Source organism: Hippopotamus amphibius, chromosome 2 (genome assembly GCF_030028045.1).
Source record: "Hippopotamus amphibius kiboko isolate mHipAmp2 chromosome 2, mHipAmp2.hap2, whole genome shotgun sequence".
NCBI classification, from domain to species: Eukaryota; Metazoa; Chordata; class Mammalia; order Artiodactyla; family Hippopotamidae; genus Hippopotamus; species Hippopotamus amphibius.
The window spans coordinates 50,360,908-50,382,328 of record NC_080187.1 but is presented as its reverse complement, the minus strand read 5'-3'; the positions used below and the strand labels follow the sequence as shown (position 1 = coordinate 50,382,328).

Genomic DNA, 21,421 nt, shown 5'->3' with positions numbered 1-21,421 from the left:
CCCGGCACGGAGAAAAAGGAGGTAGAAGGGCAGAGCAAAGAAAAAAAGGAAGAAAACAGGGAAGAAGGAGAAAGGACAGACAGATCCCCAAGATTGGTGGTAAAAGTAACTGTAATCAGTCAAAATCACAAGGAGATGTGCACACTTGCACTTGCAGAAAGAGACAAGGGAAAAAAACCAATGAGAAGAGAAAATGGGAGAGCAAAGAAAAGAAAGGAGAGAGTACTCATACCAATTACAAGCAAATCTGCATACACATATATACAGTAAATATTGAACTAACAAATACCTAAAACCAGAAACAAAATAAGCATACTGGAAAGTCCTAATATTTCTAGGTGTGGCTCTGCCCCTGCTGTGGAGAGGACTGTGGAGAGCTCAGACTGTGATCTGCTATTAGTCCTGTGTGTATTTGTCCCCACAGTCCCTAATTGTCCCCTATGTGTGCAGTCTCTGTTGTAGAAACACTCGTCTAATCAGGTAATCCACAGATGCAGGTTCTTTCAGTCCTGTTGTTTGCTTTAAATCTGTTCCTCCTGCGGCTGTTTCTCTTTCTCTTCTTTGGTCCTGCAGACCTTGGGGATCAGTTTTGGTTTTGTTCCCACTTTGCATGTGGGTTGCTCTCAGGAGTCGGTTCCTCACCCAGGCAAGAGGGGGTGAAAGAGGGTGCCTGGGTATCACTTGAAACTTCAGGTTGGAGGTAGGGAAGGATATGGTAGTCTTACTGAGTTCTTTGGGATGGCATGGAAAAAAAGGAGGCAGAAGGAGAGCAAAGGAAAAAATGAAGAAAAGGGGAGAAAGGGAGAGGGCAGACAGGTCCCCAGGATTGATAGTAAAAGGAACTCTAATTAGTCAAAATCACGCAAGGAGATGTGCACACTTGCACTTGCAGAAAGAGAAGAGGAAAAGAAACCAATAAGAGAAAATGAGAGAGCAAAGAAAAGAAAGAAGAAAGTACTCATACCAATTACGAGCATATTTACATACACATATCTGTATATTAAAAGTTTAACTGACATATACCTAAGACCAGAAACAAGATAAACATACCAAAAAGTCCTCCAGTATTTCTAGGTATGCCTCTGCCCCTGCTGTGCAGAGGACTGTGGAGAGCTCAGACTGTGATCTGCTATTAGTCTTGTGTGTATTTGTCCCCACAGTCCCCAGTTGTCCCCTGTGTATGCAGTCTCTGTTGTAGAAACACTCATCTAATCAGGTGATCCACAGATGCAGATTTTTTCAAGCCTATTTGGTGGGACCCAGTGGCGCGCAGAGCAGGCAGGGGTGCAGGGTTGGCTGGTTTTTCACGTATCTTTTGTATCTTATTTAAACAAGGGTAGCTGGGTGGTGTTTTTCATATAATCTTTTAAATAACGCATACATCCCTTTATATTTACTGTAGTGACTTATATGTTTAGACTTATTTGTACTGCCTTATTCTGTGCCTTTTATTTGTCCCACTTTTCAGTATTTGTTTCCTCTCTTGCCTTCATTTGGATTTTTTTTTTTCTTTTTTATTGTTTAGGAAGTTATGCATTCTTCTCTTCTTTTAATTTTTATTAGAGTTTTTAACAAATATTTTAATTAGAGTCTAAACTTAATTAAATCTTTATCTTCCTACTGAATAAAGATCTTAGCATGCTTTTATTTTGTTAACTTTTTCTCTGGATTTATATGCTATTTTAATTCTGTTTTTTTTCTTAAACTCTTTAAGATATAATAACTATTATTAATTTAAACTATAGTGTTTGTTTAGAATTACCCCACATATTTTCTGTTTGCTTTGCTTTTCATTCTTTCTCGCATTTCTTTTCTTCCCTCTGGGATCACTGTCTTTCTGCCAGAGGACATTCTTTAAAGTTTCCTTTAATGAAGCTCTTCTAATACTCAGTTTTTGTCTGCAAATATTTTGCTCTAAATCTTGAAAGATGTATTTGCTTTATGTAAAATTCTACACTGCTGGACATTTTCTAAGCACATGAAAAGTATCCCATTGTCTTCTGTTGTGAATCTAATCTTAGTTTCTTTGATAGTAATCCTCTTTTTCTCAAGAGGCTTTTGAAATCATTTCTCTGGTGTTTTATAGTTTCACATCATATACTTAGGTGTGGATTTATTTTTTATTTATTTTGCTTAAGATTCATTGAGATTCTTAAATCTGTAGTTTGGAGAATTCTTAACTGTTATGTCTCCATATATTGCCACTGATCCATTTTTGGCCTCCCTTCCTTCTAGAACTCTTACAAGACAGATGTTAGGCTTTCTTAGTCATCCATGTCTCTTAACATCTTTCATATTTTTCATCTTTTTATGTCTATGCTGCATTGTAGATCCATTTCTCTTTGGTTCTTTTTCAAATCTATTTGTTGTTTATATTTTCAATCTTTTATTACATAAAATATAGTAAACATACTTATTGCATACTTGAGTCCTTTAATTCCAATATGATTTTACTTTTTATTTTTCCTAGTTCTTACACTTGGTGCTTTATTTTCTTGTGTGTGTGTTTCCAGCAAGCTGCTTCTTTCTCTTAGAACTTTATCTTCGTTAAACTCTTTCATGATAAAGGTAGATCCCTGCAGAGGGAATTTTTGTTAACTTCTGTTAAAAATCATTGGATGCTTTTAAACCAGGATCTCAATAAACAATTCTCAGTTTAAGGGTTTTGTAACCTCCTTATGTACAAATCTGTCTTAGATACAAATCTGTTTGAGAGTGACTTGTGGTTAGTAACTCTCAGGGTAAAATTTTTCTTTGTTTCACAGTTTGAGTCATAGTTTGAGACAGGCAGTTTGCCTTGTCTTCGCTGCTGGTGGTGGTGGTAATAGGGGTAATGAAATATTTCTAGTTTACCCTTACAGTGAGAAAATAGCTTTTTGGGGATGGGTATACCTTCTTTCTTTCTTTTTTTAATTGAAGTATAGTTGATTTACAATGTGTTAATTTTTGCTGTAGAGCAAAATGACTCAGTTATACCCATGTATGCATTCCTTTTTATATTCTTTCCCATTATGGATTATCCCAGGAGATTGGATATAGGTCTGTGTACTATACAGTAGGACCTTGTTGTTTATCCATTCTAAATGTGATAGCTTGCATCTACTATCCCCAAACTCCCAGTCTGTCCTTCTCCCAGCTCACTCCCCCTTGGCAACCGCAAGTCTGTTCTTTGTGACAGTGAGTCTGTTTCTGTTTTGTAAATAGGTTCATTTGTGCCATATTTTAGATTCCACATATAAATGATATCATATGGTATTTGTCTTTCTCTTTCTGACTTCATTTAGTATGATAATCTCTAGTTGCACCCATGTTTTTGCAAATGGCATTATTTCATTCTTTTTATGGCTGAATAGTACTCCATTGTATATGGAGTACATCTTTAGCCATTCATCTGTGGATGAACATTTAGGTTGTTTCCATGTCTTGGCTATTGTGAATAGTGCTGCTTTGAACACAGGGGTGTATGTATCTTTTTGAATTATAGTTTTGTCTGGATATATGCCCAGGAGTGGGATTGCTGGATCACATGGTAATTCTATTTTTAGTTTTCTGTGGAACCTCCATGCTGTTTTCCATAGTGGCTGCACCAACTTGCATTCCCACCAGCAGTGTAGGAGGGTTCCCTTTTCTCCCCACCCTCTCCAGCATTAGTTATCTGTGGACTTTATAATGATAGCCATTGTGATCAGTGTGAAGTGGTACCTCACTGTAGTTTTGCTCTTTTTTAGGAATTTTATGGTGTCATGTCTTATGTATAAGTCTTTAAGCCATTTTGAGTTTATTTTTGTGTACAGTGTTGAGGGTGTGTTCTAACTTCATTGATTTACATGCAGCTGTCCAACTTTCCCAGCACCACTTGCTGAAGAGACTTTTTCCCATTGTATATTCTTGCCTCCTTTGTTGAAAATTTATTGACTGTAGGTGTGCAGGTTTATTTCTGGGCCCTGTATTCTGTTTCATTAATCCATGTCTGTTTTTCTACCAGTACCACACTGTTTGATTACTGTAGCTTTGTAGTATTGTCTGAAGTCTTGGAGGGTTGTACCTCCTGCTTTGCTTTTTTTCCTCAGGATTGCTTTTGGCAATTCTGGATCTTTTATGGTTCCATATAAATATGTGGATTGTTTTAGTTATGTGAAAAATGTTATGGGTAATTTGATAGGGGTTGCATTAAATCTGTAGATTGCTTTGGGTAGTAGGGCCATTTTCACAATATTCTTCCAACCCAGGAGCATAGGATATCTTTTTATTTATTTGATTCCTCTTTAATTTCCCTTATTAATTTTTTATAGTTCTCAGCATATGTCTTTCGCCTTTTTTTTAATGGATTTTTTTTTTACATTCCCTTTCTGATATTTTGTTATTAGTGTAAAAAACTGCAACTGATTTCTGAGTGTTAATCTTGTATCCTGCTACTTTACTGAATTCATTTATCAGATCTAGTAGTTTTTATGTGGAGTCCTTAGGGTTTTCTATGTATAGTATCATGTCATCTGCATATAGTGAAAATTTTACTCTTCCCTTCTAATTTGGATACCTTTTATTTCTTTTTCTTGTCTGAGTGCTGTGGCTAGGACTTCCAATATTGTGTTGGATAGAAGAGATGACAATGGGCATCCTTGTCTCGTTCTAGATTTTAGGGAGAAGGCTTTCAGCTTTTCACCATTGAGTATTATATTGGCTGTGAGTTTGTCATAATGGCTTTTATTATGTTGAGTTGTGTTCCCTCTATACCCACTTTGGTAAGAGTTTTTATCATAAATGGATGTTGAATTTTGTCAAATGCTTTGTCTGCATCTGTTGAGATGATCATGTGATTTTTGACTTTTGTTAATGTGGTATACTACATTGATTGATGTGCATATGTTGAATCATCCTTGTTAACTTGGGATGAATCCTGCTTGGTCGTGGTGTATGATCTTTTTTATGTGTTGTTGGATTCAGTTTGCTAATATGTTGTTGAAAATTTTTGTGTCTATTAATCAGAGATATTGGCCTGTAATTTTCTTTGTTGGTGGTGTCTATATGTGGTTTTGGTATCAGGGTGATGGTGGCTTCACAGAATGTCTTTGGGAGTGTTCCCTCCTCTTTAGTCTTTTGAAAGAGTTTGACAAGGATTGATATAAGTTCTTCTTTGTATGTTTTGTAGAATTTACCTGTGAAGCCATCTCGTCCTGGACTTTTGTTTGTAGGAGGTTTTTTCTTTAATTACAGATTCTGTTTCACTTCTAGTGATCAGTCTGTTAAAAGTATCTATTTCTTCTTGATTCAGTTTTGGTGGGCTCTTTGTTTTTAGAAGGTTGTCCATTTCTTCTGGGTTCTCAAATTTGTTGGCACATAATTGTTCATAGTATTCTCTTTTTTTTTTTTTTTTTTTTGTATTTCTGTGGTATTGGTTGAGATTTCTCCTTTTTCATTTCTTATATTGTTTATTTGGGTTCTCTCTCTTCTTCTTGGTGAGCCTGGCCAGAGGCTTGTCAATTTTGTTTATCCTTTCAAAGAACCAGCTCTTGGCTTTACTAATTTTTTTCTATTGGGTTTTTAATCTGTTTATTTCGTCTCTGATCTTTATTATTTCTTTCCTTCTGCTGACTTTAGGTTTTGTTTGTTCTTCTTTTTCTAAATCTTTTAGGTGGTAGGTTAGGTTGTTTGAGATTTTTCTTGTTTTTTGAGGAAGGTCTGTATCACTATGAACTAACTTCTGAGAACTGCTTTTGCTGCATCCCAGTCTCTAGGTATTTTTTAATTTCCTTTTTGATTTCTTCATTGACCCATTGGTTTTTTAGTAGCATGTTTAGTCTCCATGTAATTTTTTCTTTCTCATTTCTTTTCCTGTGTTTGATTTCTAGTTTCATGCTGTTGTGGTCCAAGAAGATCTTTGAAATAATTTCTATACTCTTAAATTTGTTGAGGTTAGTTTTGTGCCCTAGTATGTGGTCAGTCCTAGAGAATATTCCATGTGCACTTGAAAAGAATGTGTATTCTTTTTGGATTTAATATTCTAAAAATATCAATTAAGTCTAAGCGTTCTGTTGTATCATTTAGGATCTGTGTTGTCTTATTGATCTTCTGTCTAGAAGATCTGTCCATTGATGTAAGTGAGGTGTTAAAGTCTTTTCCTATTATTGTATTCCCATCAGTATCTGCCTTTATGTCTATTAGTATTTGTTTTATGTATTTGAGTGCTGCTATGTTAGGTGCATATATGTTGGCAAGTGTTAAATCCTCTTGTAGTGACCCTTTTATCATTATATAGTGTCCTTTTTTTATCTTTCTTTATGGCCTTTGTTTTAAAGTCTATTTTGTCTGATAGGAGTATTGTGACTCCCACTTTCTTGTCATTTCTCTTTCCATGAAATATCTTTTTCCATCCCCTCACTTTCAGTCTATATGTGTCCTTTGCCCTAAGGTGGGTCTCTTATAGGCAGCATATTGTAGGCTTTTTTCTTTTTTTAAATCTAGTCTACCACTTTATGTCTTTTGATTGGAGCATTCAGCCCATTGACATTTAAGGTAGTTATTAATACATATATATTTATTGCCATTTTAAACCTTGTTTTCCAGTTGATTGTTTCTTCTTTGTTCCTTTCTTTTTCTTTTGTTTTTCTTTTTATGGTTTGATAATTTCCTTTTATTTTATGCTTGTGTTCTTTTTGTTTTATGTGAATCTATTGTATGTTTTTGATTGGTGGTTACCCTGTTTTTCAAGTATGTTAACCCTTTCGTATCTCTGCTTGCTTTAGACTGATAGTCATATAGGCTCTAACACATTCTAAAAAAACAAAAACAAAAACCTATGTTTTCTTACTTTTCCTCACATTTTATGATTTTGATGTCATTGCTTTCACAAATGAATCTGTTTTTGTTTTTTTTCTTTTTGATATGTATACTGGCTTATTTAAGTGATTTACTTTCCAATTGTGATTTCCTCCTGCCTGTATCTTTTTGCTTCTTTTCTATTTAGAGAAGATCTTTCAATATTTCTTTTAGGATAGGTTTAGTATTGCTATATTCTTTCAGTTTTTGCTTGTCTGAGAGATTCTTTATCTCTTCTGCTATTCTAATGATAATCTTGCTGGGTAGAGTATTCTAGGTTGCAGATTTTTCCCTTTCAAGACTTTGAATATATTTTGCCATTCCCTTCTGGCCTGCAGTGTTTCTGTAGAGAAATCAGCTTATAGTCTTATGGGGGTTCCCTTGTGATTAACTGTTCTTTCCCTTGTTGCCTTTAAAATCCTCTCTTTAACTTCATTTCATTACAGTATGTCTTGGTGTAGGTCTGTTTGGGTTCATCTTGTTTCAGACCCTCTGTGTTTCCTTCCTCTGTGTATTTGGATATCTGTTTCCTTCTTTAGGTTTGGGAATTTTTCAGGCATAGTTTCTTCAAATACATTTTCAATCCCCTTTTCTCTTTCTTCTCCTTTTGGAATCCCTGTTATGCGTAGATTGGCATGCTTTATATTATACCATAGGTCTCTAATATTGCTTTCATTTTTTTTTTTCATTTGGCTTTCTGTCTGCTGTTTGATTGGGTAATTTCCATTATTCTATCTTCCAGATCACTTTTTATTCCTCTGCATTATTCATTCTGCTACTCATTGTCTTTAGCTCAGCTTTCGTCTTGGTAAATGAATTTTCTAATTTTTCTTGGCTCTTGCTTATAGCTTTTAGTTCCTTTTTACAGTAATCTGCATTTCTGTCAATAGCCTTTCTTAATTCTTTCAGCATTTTCATTACCTCCTTTTTAAAGTTGGTGTCTATTAGACTGAAGAGGTCTGTTTCATTGGTTGTTCCTTCAGGGGAATTCTCTTAGTCTTTTAACTGGGAGTAGTTCCTCTGCTTCTTCATTTTGCTTGTATTTCTCTTACTCTGTGTGTTTAGGAGAAACAGTTATCAACTGTAGTCCTGGATGGCTGTTTATATGCGGAAGCGTTCCTGAGTAGCTTGTGTGGATTTAATATTTTTTTGGTGTGAGGGCTGCTTTTGGTTTGGATGCTGCCGTCTCTATCTTCAGTGTGTGCTGGCCATTATCCCCTTGATAGGGGGTGATCAGGTGCGCTGCCCACTCATACTTCCAGGAAGGTGGGGACAGTGACTGGCACCCACTTGCAGGACCCTTGGCAGAGGCCGCAGACCGCACCCATCTATGGAGTCAAGATGGCAGTGGTGGCTCATGCCTATCCCTGGAGCTCGTGTAGGCAGTGCCCTGCAGCCTCAGAGCACATGCACAGAGAATGCAGCTTCTATGACGGTCCTGCTCCTTGTCTCACACATCTCCCAGCAATGGTGCCTTGCCTCCCTGAAGGTCCCAGGCCTCTTCCTGTACTCCCTCGGTTGTGGTGCACCACACCCTGGCCCTGTTAGGCTGTCTCCATGCAGCCAGCCCCAGTCGTCTCAGGTCTGGCCTCCGAAGCCTGAGCCTCAGCACCCAGCCTCCACCCGCCCCAGTGGATGAGCATCTCAGGCTGGGGGATAGATACTAGGCAGCACCAACTGTCTGTGCAGGTCTCTCTCCGCTTTGCCCTCCTCAAACTGGTTGCTGCGCTCTCCTCCAAGGCTCCAAAGCTCCCCTCTGTCCCAACTGATCTCAGCACCAATGAGGCAGCTTCCCAAGAAAGGTGCAGAAACCTTTCCTCTTTCACAGCTACCTCCCAGGGGTGCAGATCCTGTCCCGATTCCTTTGTCTCTCTTCTTTTTTTCTTTCTCTCTTTTTTCTTTTGTCCTGAACAGTTACATGGAGATTTTCTTGTCCTTTAGGAAGTCTGAGGTCTTCTGCCAATGTTCAGTAGATGTTCTGTGAGAATCTTTCCAGAGGTAGATGTATTTTTGATTTACTTATCGCAGAAGGTAAGCTCCATGTCCTACTCCACTACCATCTTGATCCGATCCTCGGGATGGTTTCTGTTAGACTCTACACCTTGGAGAACTCTGGGCTTTGTCTGCAGCATCCCTCTCTCAGGGGATCATAAAAATTAATATGCAGGGTTACCTGGTTGGCCAAATGCCCTCAGAGTGAAAAGCATTTTCATTTTTCCAGTTTTGGTTTCCTATCTGCACTGGGATTTTGGCCAGAATTCCTTACTTTCATGCTAACTTATATATTTATAAAGACGTTTTACCTATTATTTTAAGTTATTTCTCAGTAAGAGAATCAAAAAGAGTACTACAGTAGCTATTATGCTGGGAATGAAAGTTTAAAACTTTTTTTTTAAAGTCCTAAAATCTTACTGTTTGGAGTGTTCTGATTATAGTATAATCTAGATATATACAACATTTACCTTGTCATTTAGCCATTGGATACCAATAATTTATCTTTCTACCACATGCTGCTGATTTCCAGTGAAGAAGATGGATGAATAGATAGGAGGTGTGAAGCAGGTATACTTTTAAAAGCAAGAAATAAGTAAATACCCTTCTTTCAGATTTTCTGTAGTTTAATGTTCCTTTATAGTCATGTGATACAGTCTTCCTGAATTCAGAGTGGTGGACTATAGGATACAGAAGCAGATGGGCCACCTGTATGGGCAGATTGGTTTTGATGTTTGGAGTAGCATATGCAACAGTTAGTTTTCATTCATACATTTTCCAAGTAGAGAGAGTTTCAAGGTTAAACTGTTATGTGCTTTTATATACTACCCCATTTTGAATTGGAGTCAGTACATGTGATTGGAAAGTAGCATAATGATTAAAGGATAAATAACACAAAATATGTGAATCCTTTGGCAATGTTTGGGAATTAGTATTGGTGTTTAATTTTATTTTAACAGTGTAAATAAGCTCAAATGTTGAAAGAGTAGTAACTTACATGTTGTCAGTTATGTGTTATCACTAACAAAATGTCAGGCACTCCTACTTTGGAGGGGCAAAAATGTCAAAAGGAATAAAAATTATAATAATCCTATATGGCAACGTTTGGTGCAAGAGAATTTTAGAAATTTTATTTCTAAAATAATGTATGTATTTTGAGTATAAAGATTTTTAATTTATTTTTAAACTAGGTTCAGAACTTCTGGAAATCTTGTAATCACTCGTGAGATTGACGTGGCAAAAAATCAGTCCTTTTGGTTCATCAACAAAAAATCTACAACCCAAAAAGTAGTAGAAGAGCAAGTTGCAGCCTTAAATATTCAAGTGGGCAATCTTTGCCAGTTTCTACCTCAGGTATGAGAGAGTTAAATGTAAAGGAAAATTTTGTGTGTAATGTTTCCTCATTACGTTCTATAAAAATGTAAATACTTTTTGAGAGCTGTTGTGACACTTGATATTTAAAATGAGCGAGTCTGTCCCCGGCGCGGCGCGGCGGCTCGAGCTGTGAGAGGCCCGCGGGCGGCGTCCACCATGTTGTGCCGGGCGGCGTGCAGCGCAAGCGGGAAGCTGGTGCTGGCGCTGGGGGTTCTGGGCTCCCGGCAGAAGCACAGCCTCCCCGACCTGCAGTACGACTATGGCGCCCTGGAGCCCCACATCAACGCGCAGATCATGCAGCTGCACCACAGCAAGCACCACGCGGCCTATGTGAACAACCTGAACGTCGCCGAGGAGAAGTACCAGGAGGCGCTGGAGAAGGGTGATGTTACAGCTCAGGTGGCTTTACAGCCTGCAATAAAGTTCAACGGTGGAGGCCATATCAATCATAGCATTTTCTGGACAAATTTGAGCCCTAACGGTGGTGGAGAACCCAAAGGGGAGTTGCTGGAAGCCATCAATCGTGACTTTGGTTCCTTCGCCAAATTTAAGGAGACGTTGACCACTGTTTCCGTTGGTGTCCAAGGCTCAGGCTGGGGTTGGCTCGGTTTCAACAAGGAACAGGGTCGCTTACAGATTGCTGCTTGTTCTAACCAGGATCCCCTGCAAGGAACAACAGGTCTTATTCCACTGCAGGGGATCGATGTGTGGGAGCACGCTTATTACCTTCAGTATAAAAACGTCAGGCCTGATTATCTGAAAGCCATTTGGAATGTAATCAACTGGGAGAATGTAACCGCGAGATACAGGGCTTGCAAAAAGTGAAACATTCGCCTTACATGGAGTACATCAAGCTCTTTATGGCTATTTTTGTAGTAGTGCAGAGAACCACACATACCAGTAAGCTGCTTCATTGTAGTTGTTTCTCAGTGTGGCTTATTCAAATATTTGATAAACATAATTTAGTGCTATGAATAACCTCTCTTGAAAATTTGTTATCAGGCAACTGTTTGAAAATGTTAAGTGCTTTGTGTGATTTAATCTTTCTATTGAACATTTTCTTCAGAGAGCAACAACAACTAGGAGATTGTAATTGTCATTGTAAAACTATGAGAGATATTTCATCCCTATACCACTGGGGTGTCTAAGGAAGCCTTTCTAATCCTGTTCTATTGCAGTTACAGGAAATCTGGTCTTTTGCTGCCCCCATTCATTTAATAATAAAATATTAAATTTATTTCCCAAGGGAAATATTCAGTTTTCTATTGAAAATTGCTCTTTTTGTAAGTAATCCTCTGTCCAGTATTACTTCTGGTAGATATCACCCAGTGGTCTTTAGTTACTTATGATCACATGTTATACAGGGTTAACACTAACCATTTCATCATTAAATATATATATATAACTTGATTGCTAATTGAGAATTGCTTTATTATGAGAAGGAAATAGTAGTGCCTCTGAATTTTTCTGTAGAGAGAAAAATAAAGACTTTTGTGAAATTTTGTCTTCAAACACAGAAATGTGTGTTGTCTAAATGGACAAATTAGGGCCTAGTTAATAAAAATCAGTGATAGGGATGAGGCCACAGATCTTCTGGCTGGGCATTTGCCCATCTTCTTTTGGGTCTGTTCACAAAGCATCCTTCTCAAGAGAACCAGACCTGGGTCACATCCTGCCTTCCCAAGTAATAAAGACGAATTGGTTTCTGGATGCAGTCAGGAGCACGCCTCCCTCAAGAACATTTATTTTCAAAGATTTGTTTTTGAGTTACTTCACCCATTTTGATGTTTTTTGTCTCTTCTAGAAAATGTACCATCATTATAGAAGCTTTATATTTTGTTATCGGTTTTTCCAGTAAAGGGAAAACTGTACCCCTAATACAGGGACAGGGCAGTCAAATTGCGTTCCTCTGTAGCTTTTGCGAATGGAGCTGTTCAGCGCAGCAGGGCCCTCTCGGTATTGGGCTTCGCGTTGTCAGGTGCTCCGTGTACTTCATCACCTTTTCTCCCCTTCTTCATCACCTTTTCTCCCCTTCCTTAAAGGGTGTGTAATAGCTTATCAATTGGACATATTTTACAGTTTTGTTACTGAAGATTTCATTTGTTTCTAATTGTTATTATTGCAAACCATGCCCTTCTGAGTACTCCATATGAGTTTTACCTCTTGTTGGAACATTTTCTCTATGTAGGTTTTTTTCTTAAACCTGTTTAGTAACAGGGTGTTTTCTCAAGTTTATTTTTCATTTAAAAAATTTCCCCCTAACTTTATTATTCTCTTTTTTTTTTTTTTTTGGAAAAATGGAGTGACTTAGCAGTTTCAATATTGAAGACTGAAGTTTTAAAAAAAATGTAAATTCAAGGCACTTTTCTTTTAGAAATCAATTAGAAAGGTATTTAGGCTTTCTGAATTGTCAGCAGTGTTGCTGAGACTAGTAACTGTGTATGTGTGTGTGCTCGTGGATTGAAAACACTTCAGAGACGGTAACTGCCATCCTTATCTACCACAGTAAGGTGGCTTTCATAGGGCACAACTGAGAGTCATGTGACCGCTGCTTGCGTGTACCCTGTATCACATGTATGTGCCTCTATATATAAACAAGGCAGTTGTGTGGCCGCTGGTTACATATATTCTATACGCACATGTATATGCCTATGGATATAAACAAGGCAGTGAACTCTGTATAAACAGACCATTGAGATGATAGGACCTTTTTGAAAGATGGGCTTTTGAATACAAGTAGTCTTCTAGATCATGAACTAACAAAGATATGCAGAGACTACTGACTGATACAAAGCTTTTGGACTCTTATTAAGCTTTAAAATTAAAAAAAAAATTCAATGTTGAAAAAAAATAAATAAATAAAATAAAATGAGCATAGTAGTCTTAATACTTACTAACAGTTCTTCGTAAAAAGTAGCAATCTCTTACAGTAAAATCTTACTAATTTGTAGTAATTTGGAAATAGTCAATTAATAAATCTGTTAAAGTACTGTAAAGGAAATAAAGGTATTATTTTTAAGTACAGTGAGTAGCTTGAACAGCTCTGTGCTCCTATTTTGTAGGCTCTTAAAATTTTGATAATAAACAATTTTTTAATCACTATATTTGTATAAAATATTTTATATATTAATATTCTTAAATTTATAGGTGTGCCTTCTAAAAACCTTTGGTACTTTAAGTTTGTTTAGTAAAAGTGAAACATCCTGATATTGCATATTAAATGTTGAAGTCAAATACCTTTTAAATTTGTTTTTAAATGCTGGCTAAAGACTGAATTATAGTTGATTTTTTTTCCCCCCAGCCCCACCCCCTCCTGAGGCCCACCCCCCACTTTTCGATTTTTTTCCTTCAGAAACGATGATTTGATTACTATGTCCAAGTTAAATAAAGGTTAAAATTTGAAAGCATTTATCAGCTGATATGACTGTCTCCAGAAACAGATATTTTAAATTGCCTTGTTTTTGTCTTTTAAACTTCTAATATTCCATTCTAACTGACATATGGTAGATAATGATCATTTCAATCAGGGGAATATTTTTTCTTTTATTTCCAAACTATTTGTTAAATGTATGTAAAAATTTCAACCTGGAAATATTGACGTTGAAATTTTTTTAAGGTTCTCAAAAAGATGACAGTTTATACCCTAAGTTTATTATTTTAGAGAATAATATATGAAAGGACAGGGTTTATATTAAGATTCACATCTCAAAATAAAGGTTTTTTTTCTTTTAAATGAGTTTCTTCTTGACAAGTATTGAGTGAAAAATGTTTTGAAGGTATATATGGATGATAATATTAGCTGATATTTAAGTTTTGTGCTCTAGGATAAAGTTGGAGAATTTGCTAAACTCAGTAAAATTGAACTCCTTGAAGCTACTGAGAAGTCAATTGGTCCTCCAGAAATGCACAGATACCACTGTGAACTCAAAAACTTCAGGGAGAAAGAAAAACAACTAGAGGTATTTATAAATAGGCAACTTATTTTATTCTCTCATTGATTTTTATGACTCAAAATATGGGAAAGTGAATAGTAGTTTTGAGTCATTGAGTGAATTCATATATTTGTGGGGTAATTCCACCTGGGATTTTGTTGCTAACATTAATTAAATTAGGTGGCAAAAAGTGAGATGGATTTGATATAAAGTTTGAAATTTTTGGCTATCATTTCATCAAATATATGTTGTTAGTTGAATTTCTAAAGAACCAGTAATAGTATTATAAAGTATTTTTTTCCCTCAGGAAGTTTTGGTGTTATTCTTTTATTCATTCAGTATTTACTGAACACCTGTCATATGCCAGGCACTGTGTAAGGCTTTGGGTAATACAGTAGATATATAGTTTTTAACATAGTGTCTCTGTTGAGCCAGTTCTCATATTTTTTCCAGTTGTGTGAATATAGACTTTGTAAAAGAAGTGTAGATTTAGTTGCAGTGTTTGATTTTTATTTTCACCTTAAAAAATAAATTAAAACGTCCTTTTATAGCATATCATTTGAAAAGGTGTTTTATTTAATGAATCATTTACCATATCTCAGCAGCTAAAATAAATTCAGTAAATTTTTGTAGTAAGAAATCTTGTAAACAAATGCTTTCTCTTAAACTATAACTGTAATTTGTTATAATTTAATACTATTTTTATTGTTAGAGTGAATGGCCAAAGGAGTTGTAATTATTTTATCCTTTTTTAGATAACTCTGTCAGTCCTTTTTCTTTTCCCCACATCAAACAGTCTAAAAATATTTCCCTCTGAAATACTCACTGAAACTACCTACCACCCTCTGAAAGAAAACAAGAATATATTCTTCTAGGTTCTGAGTACACCTTTGCATTTGTTAATGCACAATATAAAGGCTGAATTTTTAGCTTTCCTTTATCTCATTTCTAAGTCCTTCATTCATGGGTATTCATAACATACTAATCATAATAATGTCACTCTTCATTTGTATGTCACTTTACAGTTTTTGTTCAGCTTTCACCTGTAGTAAGTTGAGCTGCTTCTACCCTTGAGGTGAATGGGGCAGATATCTCTCTTCTTTTCAGGCAGGAAGAGTCCAGGCTTAGAGATGTGGCAGGGCTTCCTCACAGTCCCATGATTAATAAATAGTAGAGCCTAGACCAGAACTCAGGTGTGCACATTAGTTTTACACAATTCTTATGAACTCCTGTGGAATCCTTTATTGTGAAATTTTGCTACCACTGTATATTGTTCATTAAAAGATCTGACCTGTCTTTCTTCAGTTAAACTAATTGTTAAATATTTTAGACCTCATGCAAAGAGAAAACTGAATATCTAGAGAAAATGATTCAGAGGAATGAAAGATATAAACAAGATGTGGAGAGATTCTATGAACGTAAGCGACATTTAGATTTGATTGAGATGCTTGAAGCAAAAAGGCCATGGGTGGTAAGTCTGAGTTATTAAAGGCGAAAATAGTGATTCTTTTAAGTAGCAGAAAAGTTATAAAGAAGGCACTAATTACTGTGTATTCAAATTAGGTGCTTTTGTTCATTTTTGCTTTGATACCATACATTGTAACATTTATCTGTCTGTGTTATTATGTGACTGTGTGCTGTGCTGTGTTGTTGTTATTGCTTAACAGATAACAGTTGATTAAGTGTGTGCCCTTAATTCTTCCAGATTTGAGTCAACAGTTTTGTTTTATAAAAAGTTAATGAGCTAAAATATTTACATATGTAAAAATTAAATCTTTGAGTATCTTCAGGTCACTGAGAATTTACTTGGAGTGTGCTACTAATATCAACTTCAGCTACAGACAAAGCTGAAGGATATTAACTGTAATCTACTCATTATGTTTCATAAGTTTACTTAGGCTACTGTTTTTAATCACTCTGTGATGTGTAGTATTTAAAACCACAGTTTGGGCCAAAGATTCATTTCCCTCAATTCATTACTTTTCAGTGAGTGGAACAAAATATGAAAGTTTAATAATCTTTTTAAAGCTAGGATGGAAATAACTATTAGATTGGAAAAATATGTGGTTTTGTGACCTTCTCCCACCCACCCTACCCCCCCACCTCTGCTTCACCCTACCCTTTCCCATAGTTCCATAATTTTTAAAACTTTTTCCTTTCTTTAGCTCGTTTTTTTAATCCTACGTCCATTATTATTCTTGCACCTGCTTTTGTCTTTTGAAGTCTTTTTATTTCTCCCTTTTCAAGATTGATTTCAGTCTTTCTTCATTTTTTCCTTTTTTGATTTACTCTAATGTTTATATATATTCTTTTCTTACCTTTCTTCATCCCATTCATTCTTACTAGATGCTCTCTTAGCACTCCACTTATTTTTTTTTTAGCGAATATTTATTAATTCCTGTGACATGACAAGCATCATTTTTACCTGGGTGCTTCATTTTGTTTTTCTGTTGAACCATTTTCCTTCTGTTTTTTGATTTTTATTTTTCATAACTGAGTTTCTTTTGATTCTTTATACATTTTTGATCCCTTCTTTATTGAGAGACTAGAGGAGATCCTCCCTTTAGTAGCCATTAGGATATAAGTTTCAGAAACAGGAAGGGATGGAAGACAGAGTGTCTGGCCTAATGATAGAGATAAGTGCTCAGTGAGTATCACTGAGTTAATCATTATAGTATTTGCTTTTTCTGAAGTTGTTTTAGAGGGCAAATTTTTTATTAATAGACCTGCCAAAGGGATTCAAAACTATCTTTTTCATAGATTTGGTTTCTGTCTATACCTTGATTTTAGTATATGTGTTACTTTAAGCTAGGAGTACGTTGACCTCCTTTTCTTGAATTCATTGCAAGGAATATGAAAATGTTCGTCAGGAATATGAAGAAGTAAAACTAGCTCGGGACCGGGCAAAGGAAGAGGTCAGAAAACTTAAAGAAGGGCAAATTCCTATAACACAACGCATTGAAGAAATCGAAAGGCAGCGTCACAGTTTGGAGGCTCGAATCAAAGAGAAGGTACCTTTCTGACTCAATTTTGGACTTCCTCTATTTTATTTTAGCAAATGCAAAAAATATTTTGCAGATATTTTCCTTTGTTTTGTAGATTTACTTGTAACTTTAGTTCCTTAAGTTCTTTTACTAGTAATTCTACTTCCACGGGTCTTTCAAGGTCCTAATCATCACTTGCTACTCTATAGAAGCTTGCTACTCTATAGAAATTCGAAGATATATAAAGAGAAAAATGAAATGTGATTGTTTTAATTACAGGAGGTTTAGAGCAGTATTCCTAGAAACATTGAACTCCTTTTGTGAATTTATCATACATGCTTTGTAATTACATACCCTTTTGGAGGAACGTAATATAAAAAACCTGATGTTTCTTGCAGTAATATAATGGCATATGGAATAATCCCGTATTTTGAAAACATAACTTTAAAATTTTTGTAATCATGGCTTTTAACCTTCAGGGGAGATTTTGGAATCACATATTGTTTTGAGAATGGTTTAAACTGTGGACCCTGCTATTCTGTATGATTGTTTCTAGGATAAAGTAACAGGAAATAAATGTGAAAAGATACAGAAACATATGTATGCATATTGCTGCAGCTATTTTTAATATCTGTAGGAATAACATTTCATAGATTTTCAAATAATTGTTGATGTTTTGGGTGATAATTATGAATTCAGTTTGAAAGAAATCATGGAAAAGCATTGTGGGTAAACTTACATAGCAGCTTAATATTTGGATGAGCAGGGTATATAGTTGCTTTGCTAGAATTTTTAACTAACTTCCCCTCTTCTGGTTCAATCTTACAGGCAACAGATATTAAGGAGACATCTCAAAAATGCAAACAAAAGCAAGATGTTATAGAAAGGAAAGATAAACATGTAAGATCTTGTATTGAAATTTTTGTTATGTTAATTTGCCCTAACTTTTGTGTTTGGTGTGGGTTATGAGACAGCTTCTTGTTTGGGAGTTGGCTGGGATCCTCCTTGTTCTCTATTTCTTGTCTTAATCTGTGAGGGGAGGTAAGATTTGGAAGTGTAGCAGTTGCACAGGAGATAATTGGGGAAAATGGCTCAAAACTACTCATAGATATGCATTATAGGCTACATAGGTACACATTTAATAGGGTGAGGGTAAAATTGGATTTAATTATCTTACTAGCAGTAATTAAATTATAAGGGAGTTTGTTTATATTGAGTTCTTTGTTTATATTAATAGTTGGGTATTAAAAAGCTGATTATAAATTCATTGTGCATGGATGGGACTTGATGGCAGAATTATTTTAGGATAATTGTGCAAGAAAGTGGGCTTTTAGCTAACAGATTCCCAAATGTATTTGGGTTCTATTCTCCAGGACCATTCAGAAACTGAAGTTTGAATTACCTTTGTCAGGGGTATGCATATATCTTGAAGGGTCTCCACTGTTTAAAGCATTATGTTAATCTCTCAGTTTTCAGCCTCACCTCTTTTCCTGTGCCTTTATCTGCAAGTTCTAATCCTCTCATTTAACTTCTCTAGAGAATAAACCTCAAATTTTCATGACAGAAAGCTTGCTTGCTAACGTTGGTGCTCAAGGTGTGTGTATAGAGGAATTGTGGAGGCATTGGGGTAGGAGGGTAGGGTAGTTAGGGGTCATTCTCTTCTATGTGATGTGTGTGTGTATCTTTTTTTTTTTTTTCCTTTGGGAAGGCTCAGCAATAATGTATTTATAGCAAAATTTCCTTTCTCTAAATCCCTCTGAAGTATGTACAGGGCAGTTACCATTGTATCCAAATAGCTGGTGGAGCAATAGTGGCTCAACAGAATTAAAATGACTCAGATATAGCTCCCAGTGCCACACCCTGCTTTCCCCAATATAAAATAAAATTTTCCACAAAAATCTTACTTAACATGTGATGTCTTTTTACTTGACTTTTCCTAGTTCTAAGAGTCTCTAGGATGTTTTTTTTGTAAAGAAAAGTCAGTTCTTTTCTTGTTTCTTTCTCTTTCACTCACCCTTTACACTGTGCTTCCTATAATAAGCTACTAAATTAGTTGTCTCTACTACCTTTACTCTTCTGAGTATTTATTGAATTCTCCAGTTGTAGGTGTCTCCTCCCTTATTCTTTTTATCCTTGTGGAATTGAACCCCCTTTTTGTTCCATTTCTATTATTTAGTTAGAGTTTAGAAGGGAAAAGGCATAAAGATTCATCTTTAAAACCTCAAAAAGGAATTCTCAGTTGATAGGTTGTCTAACATTGAACCATCCTTGCAGTCTGTCATAAATCTCACTTGGTATTTTAATATGTTGGTATTTAATACATTTAATACATTGTTGGATTCAAATAGAAAATCTTGTATTTAGAGTTTTTTGCACCATCTGAGATTGACCTGAAATTTTATTTTGTTCAGTCCTTAACTGGTTTTTTTCAGTGTTATGACAACCTTTTAAGTAGTTTAGTACTCCTAGAACCAATGTTTTCTTTTTTTCCCTTATCATAATTGCCAGTGTGTCACTTTCATAAGTTCTTGAATTTTTAGCTTTTCTTAATTTTTAATACATTTTAGGGTATAAATTTTTTTGTGGTTATCATTTGGTTACATCTTGTGTGATATGTGCTAGTATTTTTCGGTTTAAAATTTTGTAATTCTCATTTAATTGTTTTCATTTAAGCTTATATAGGAGTTCTTACTATTTCAGTTTACATGGATATAGAATTTTTAGGCTTTATTAAAAATATATAGTTCCAGTTATATTGCTTTATGGTTAATAAATGTGGCCTTTATGACTTTAATTTAGAATTTTTAGAAACCTTTTGGACTTTTATATTTGGTTTTGTATGTGGTCTTCATATATTCAAAAGAAGGTATTCTGTCTTAAGGTGTGGTTTTTATATATACACACACATACACAACACACACACAAACACATATATATCAGGCTTACTATAATAGGCAAATATTCTGCTCTTTTTTTTTTTTTAACCAACCTTATTTAACCATTTAAAAATACCAATGCCTCCTTCTGTGAATGTTGATTTGTCTGTTTTTCATTGTAATTGTATTATTTCTTTCTAGATTTTAAAGCTTTATTGTTTGTTCTTTCTGCATCATGTTTTTATTTTATCTGCTGTAAATAACATATACTGGGTTTTGCTTTGTAATTTTTTCAGTTTGGTGTCAGACACTTTCATACAGTAAAGGAGTTTAACAAGTTTACATTTACCATTGTTTTCTGCTTCCTGTGCTTTTTGTTTGATTCTTCCCAGTCCCCTTTCTACTTTCTGTTGCTATTGATCAAGGTTTTCTTATTCCATTTTTTTCCCCTGAAGTTACATATTCTTAGCCTATTCTGATTACTCTTAAAGTTTAAATAATATATTTTTCTTAATAAAAAAGTTAATTGGTATTTTTACTCTTGTACTTAAGACCAGAATCTTAGCAAGCTTTTTTTATTCTTCCTCCACTCCATGCCAGTGTCATCAGAAATTTTACTTGTTCATTATTTAAGATGTTATTTTTTGGTTATATTTATTTAGACTTAATATATTTTATTGGCTTATTTGGTCATGTTACTGCTTACATCACATTTCTTATGATTCCTTCTTTTGAAGAGGTAGGAATTTTTTTGTTTTTTTCTTATTGGCTATCTTCTGTAGGTGTTTTAGAGAGGTTCTTTGGGTGATAAACTTTCTGAGTCCTTGTATGTTGGAAAATATCTTTTTTGCAGTCACTATGAAATATTAATATGGCTGGATATTGAATTTTAAATTACAATTTTTTTTTCCTTAACACTTTGACAGTCTGCCTCAGTGTCTTCCTAGGTCTAATATAGTTGGCTCTCCATGTCTGTGGATTCTGCATTCATAGATTCAACCAAAGACTGAGTAGAAATATTTGGGAAAAAAAATTCCAGAAAGTCCCAAAAAGCAAAACTTGAATTTGTTGTATGCCAGCAACTATTTACATAGCATTTACATTGTACTGCAGATGATTTTTTTTTTAATTCTTATATTTAATCTGATTTTGTTCATGTTTGCTTTGGGATGCAGAATAGATCATTCAGTAAAAGCATGCAGTAAAAACAAAGTATGTCTCATTTACAGCTTTTAAATTACAATAATGATAGACCTTTGCATCCCATAATAATGATGTGTGTAGGTTATATGGAAATACTATGCCATTTTATATAAGGGACTTGAGCATCTGTGGATATTGGTAGCTGTAGAGGGTTTGGGAGAATGACGAGGTGCTGAAACTAATCCCCTGAGGATACTAGGGGACAAGTGTATTGTTCCTGTGAAGTAGCAGATATGAGAGGTAG

At 35.3% G+C, this 21,421-nt stretch overlaps 2 protein-coding genes across 6 annotated transcripts in view; both read left to right on the top strand.

The window, feature by feature from the left end:
* SMC5 (structural maintenance of chromosomes 5) overlaps positions 1-21,421 on the top strand; it is a 96,639-nt gene that overhangs the window by 23,202 nt on the left and 52,016 nt on the right. For all 5 annotated transcript variants that reach the window (XM_057720279.1, XM_057720277.1, XM_057720278.1 and 2 more), the window contains 5 exons: positions 9,999-10,161; positions 14,007-14,141; positions 15,445-15,585; positions 16,964-17,125; positions 17,927-17,998. In XM_057720279.1, the coding sequence (XP_057576262.1) occupies positions 9,999-10,161; positions 14,007-14,141; positions 15,445-15,585; positions 16,964-17,125; positions 17,927-17,998 (673 nt within the window). The remainder of the gene's footprint in view (positions 1-9,998; positions 10,162-14,006; positions 14,142-15,444; positions 15,586-16,963; positions 17,126-17,926; positions 17,999-21,421) is intronic.
* On the top strand, positions 10,294-13,457 carry LOC130844143 (superoxide dismutase [Mn], mitochondrial-like). Its single transcript, XM_057720281.1, has one exon. The coding sequence runs from the start codon at positions 10,339-10,341 to the stop codon at positions 11,005-11,007; it is 669 nt and encodes a 222-aa protein (XP_057576264.1). The 5' UTR covers positions 10,294-10,338; the 3' UTR covers positions 11,008-13,457.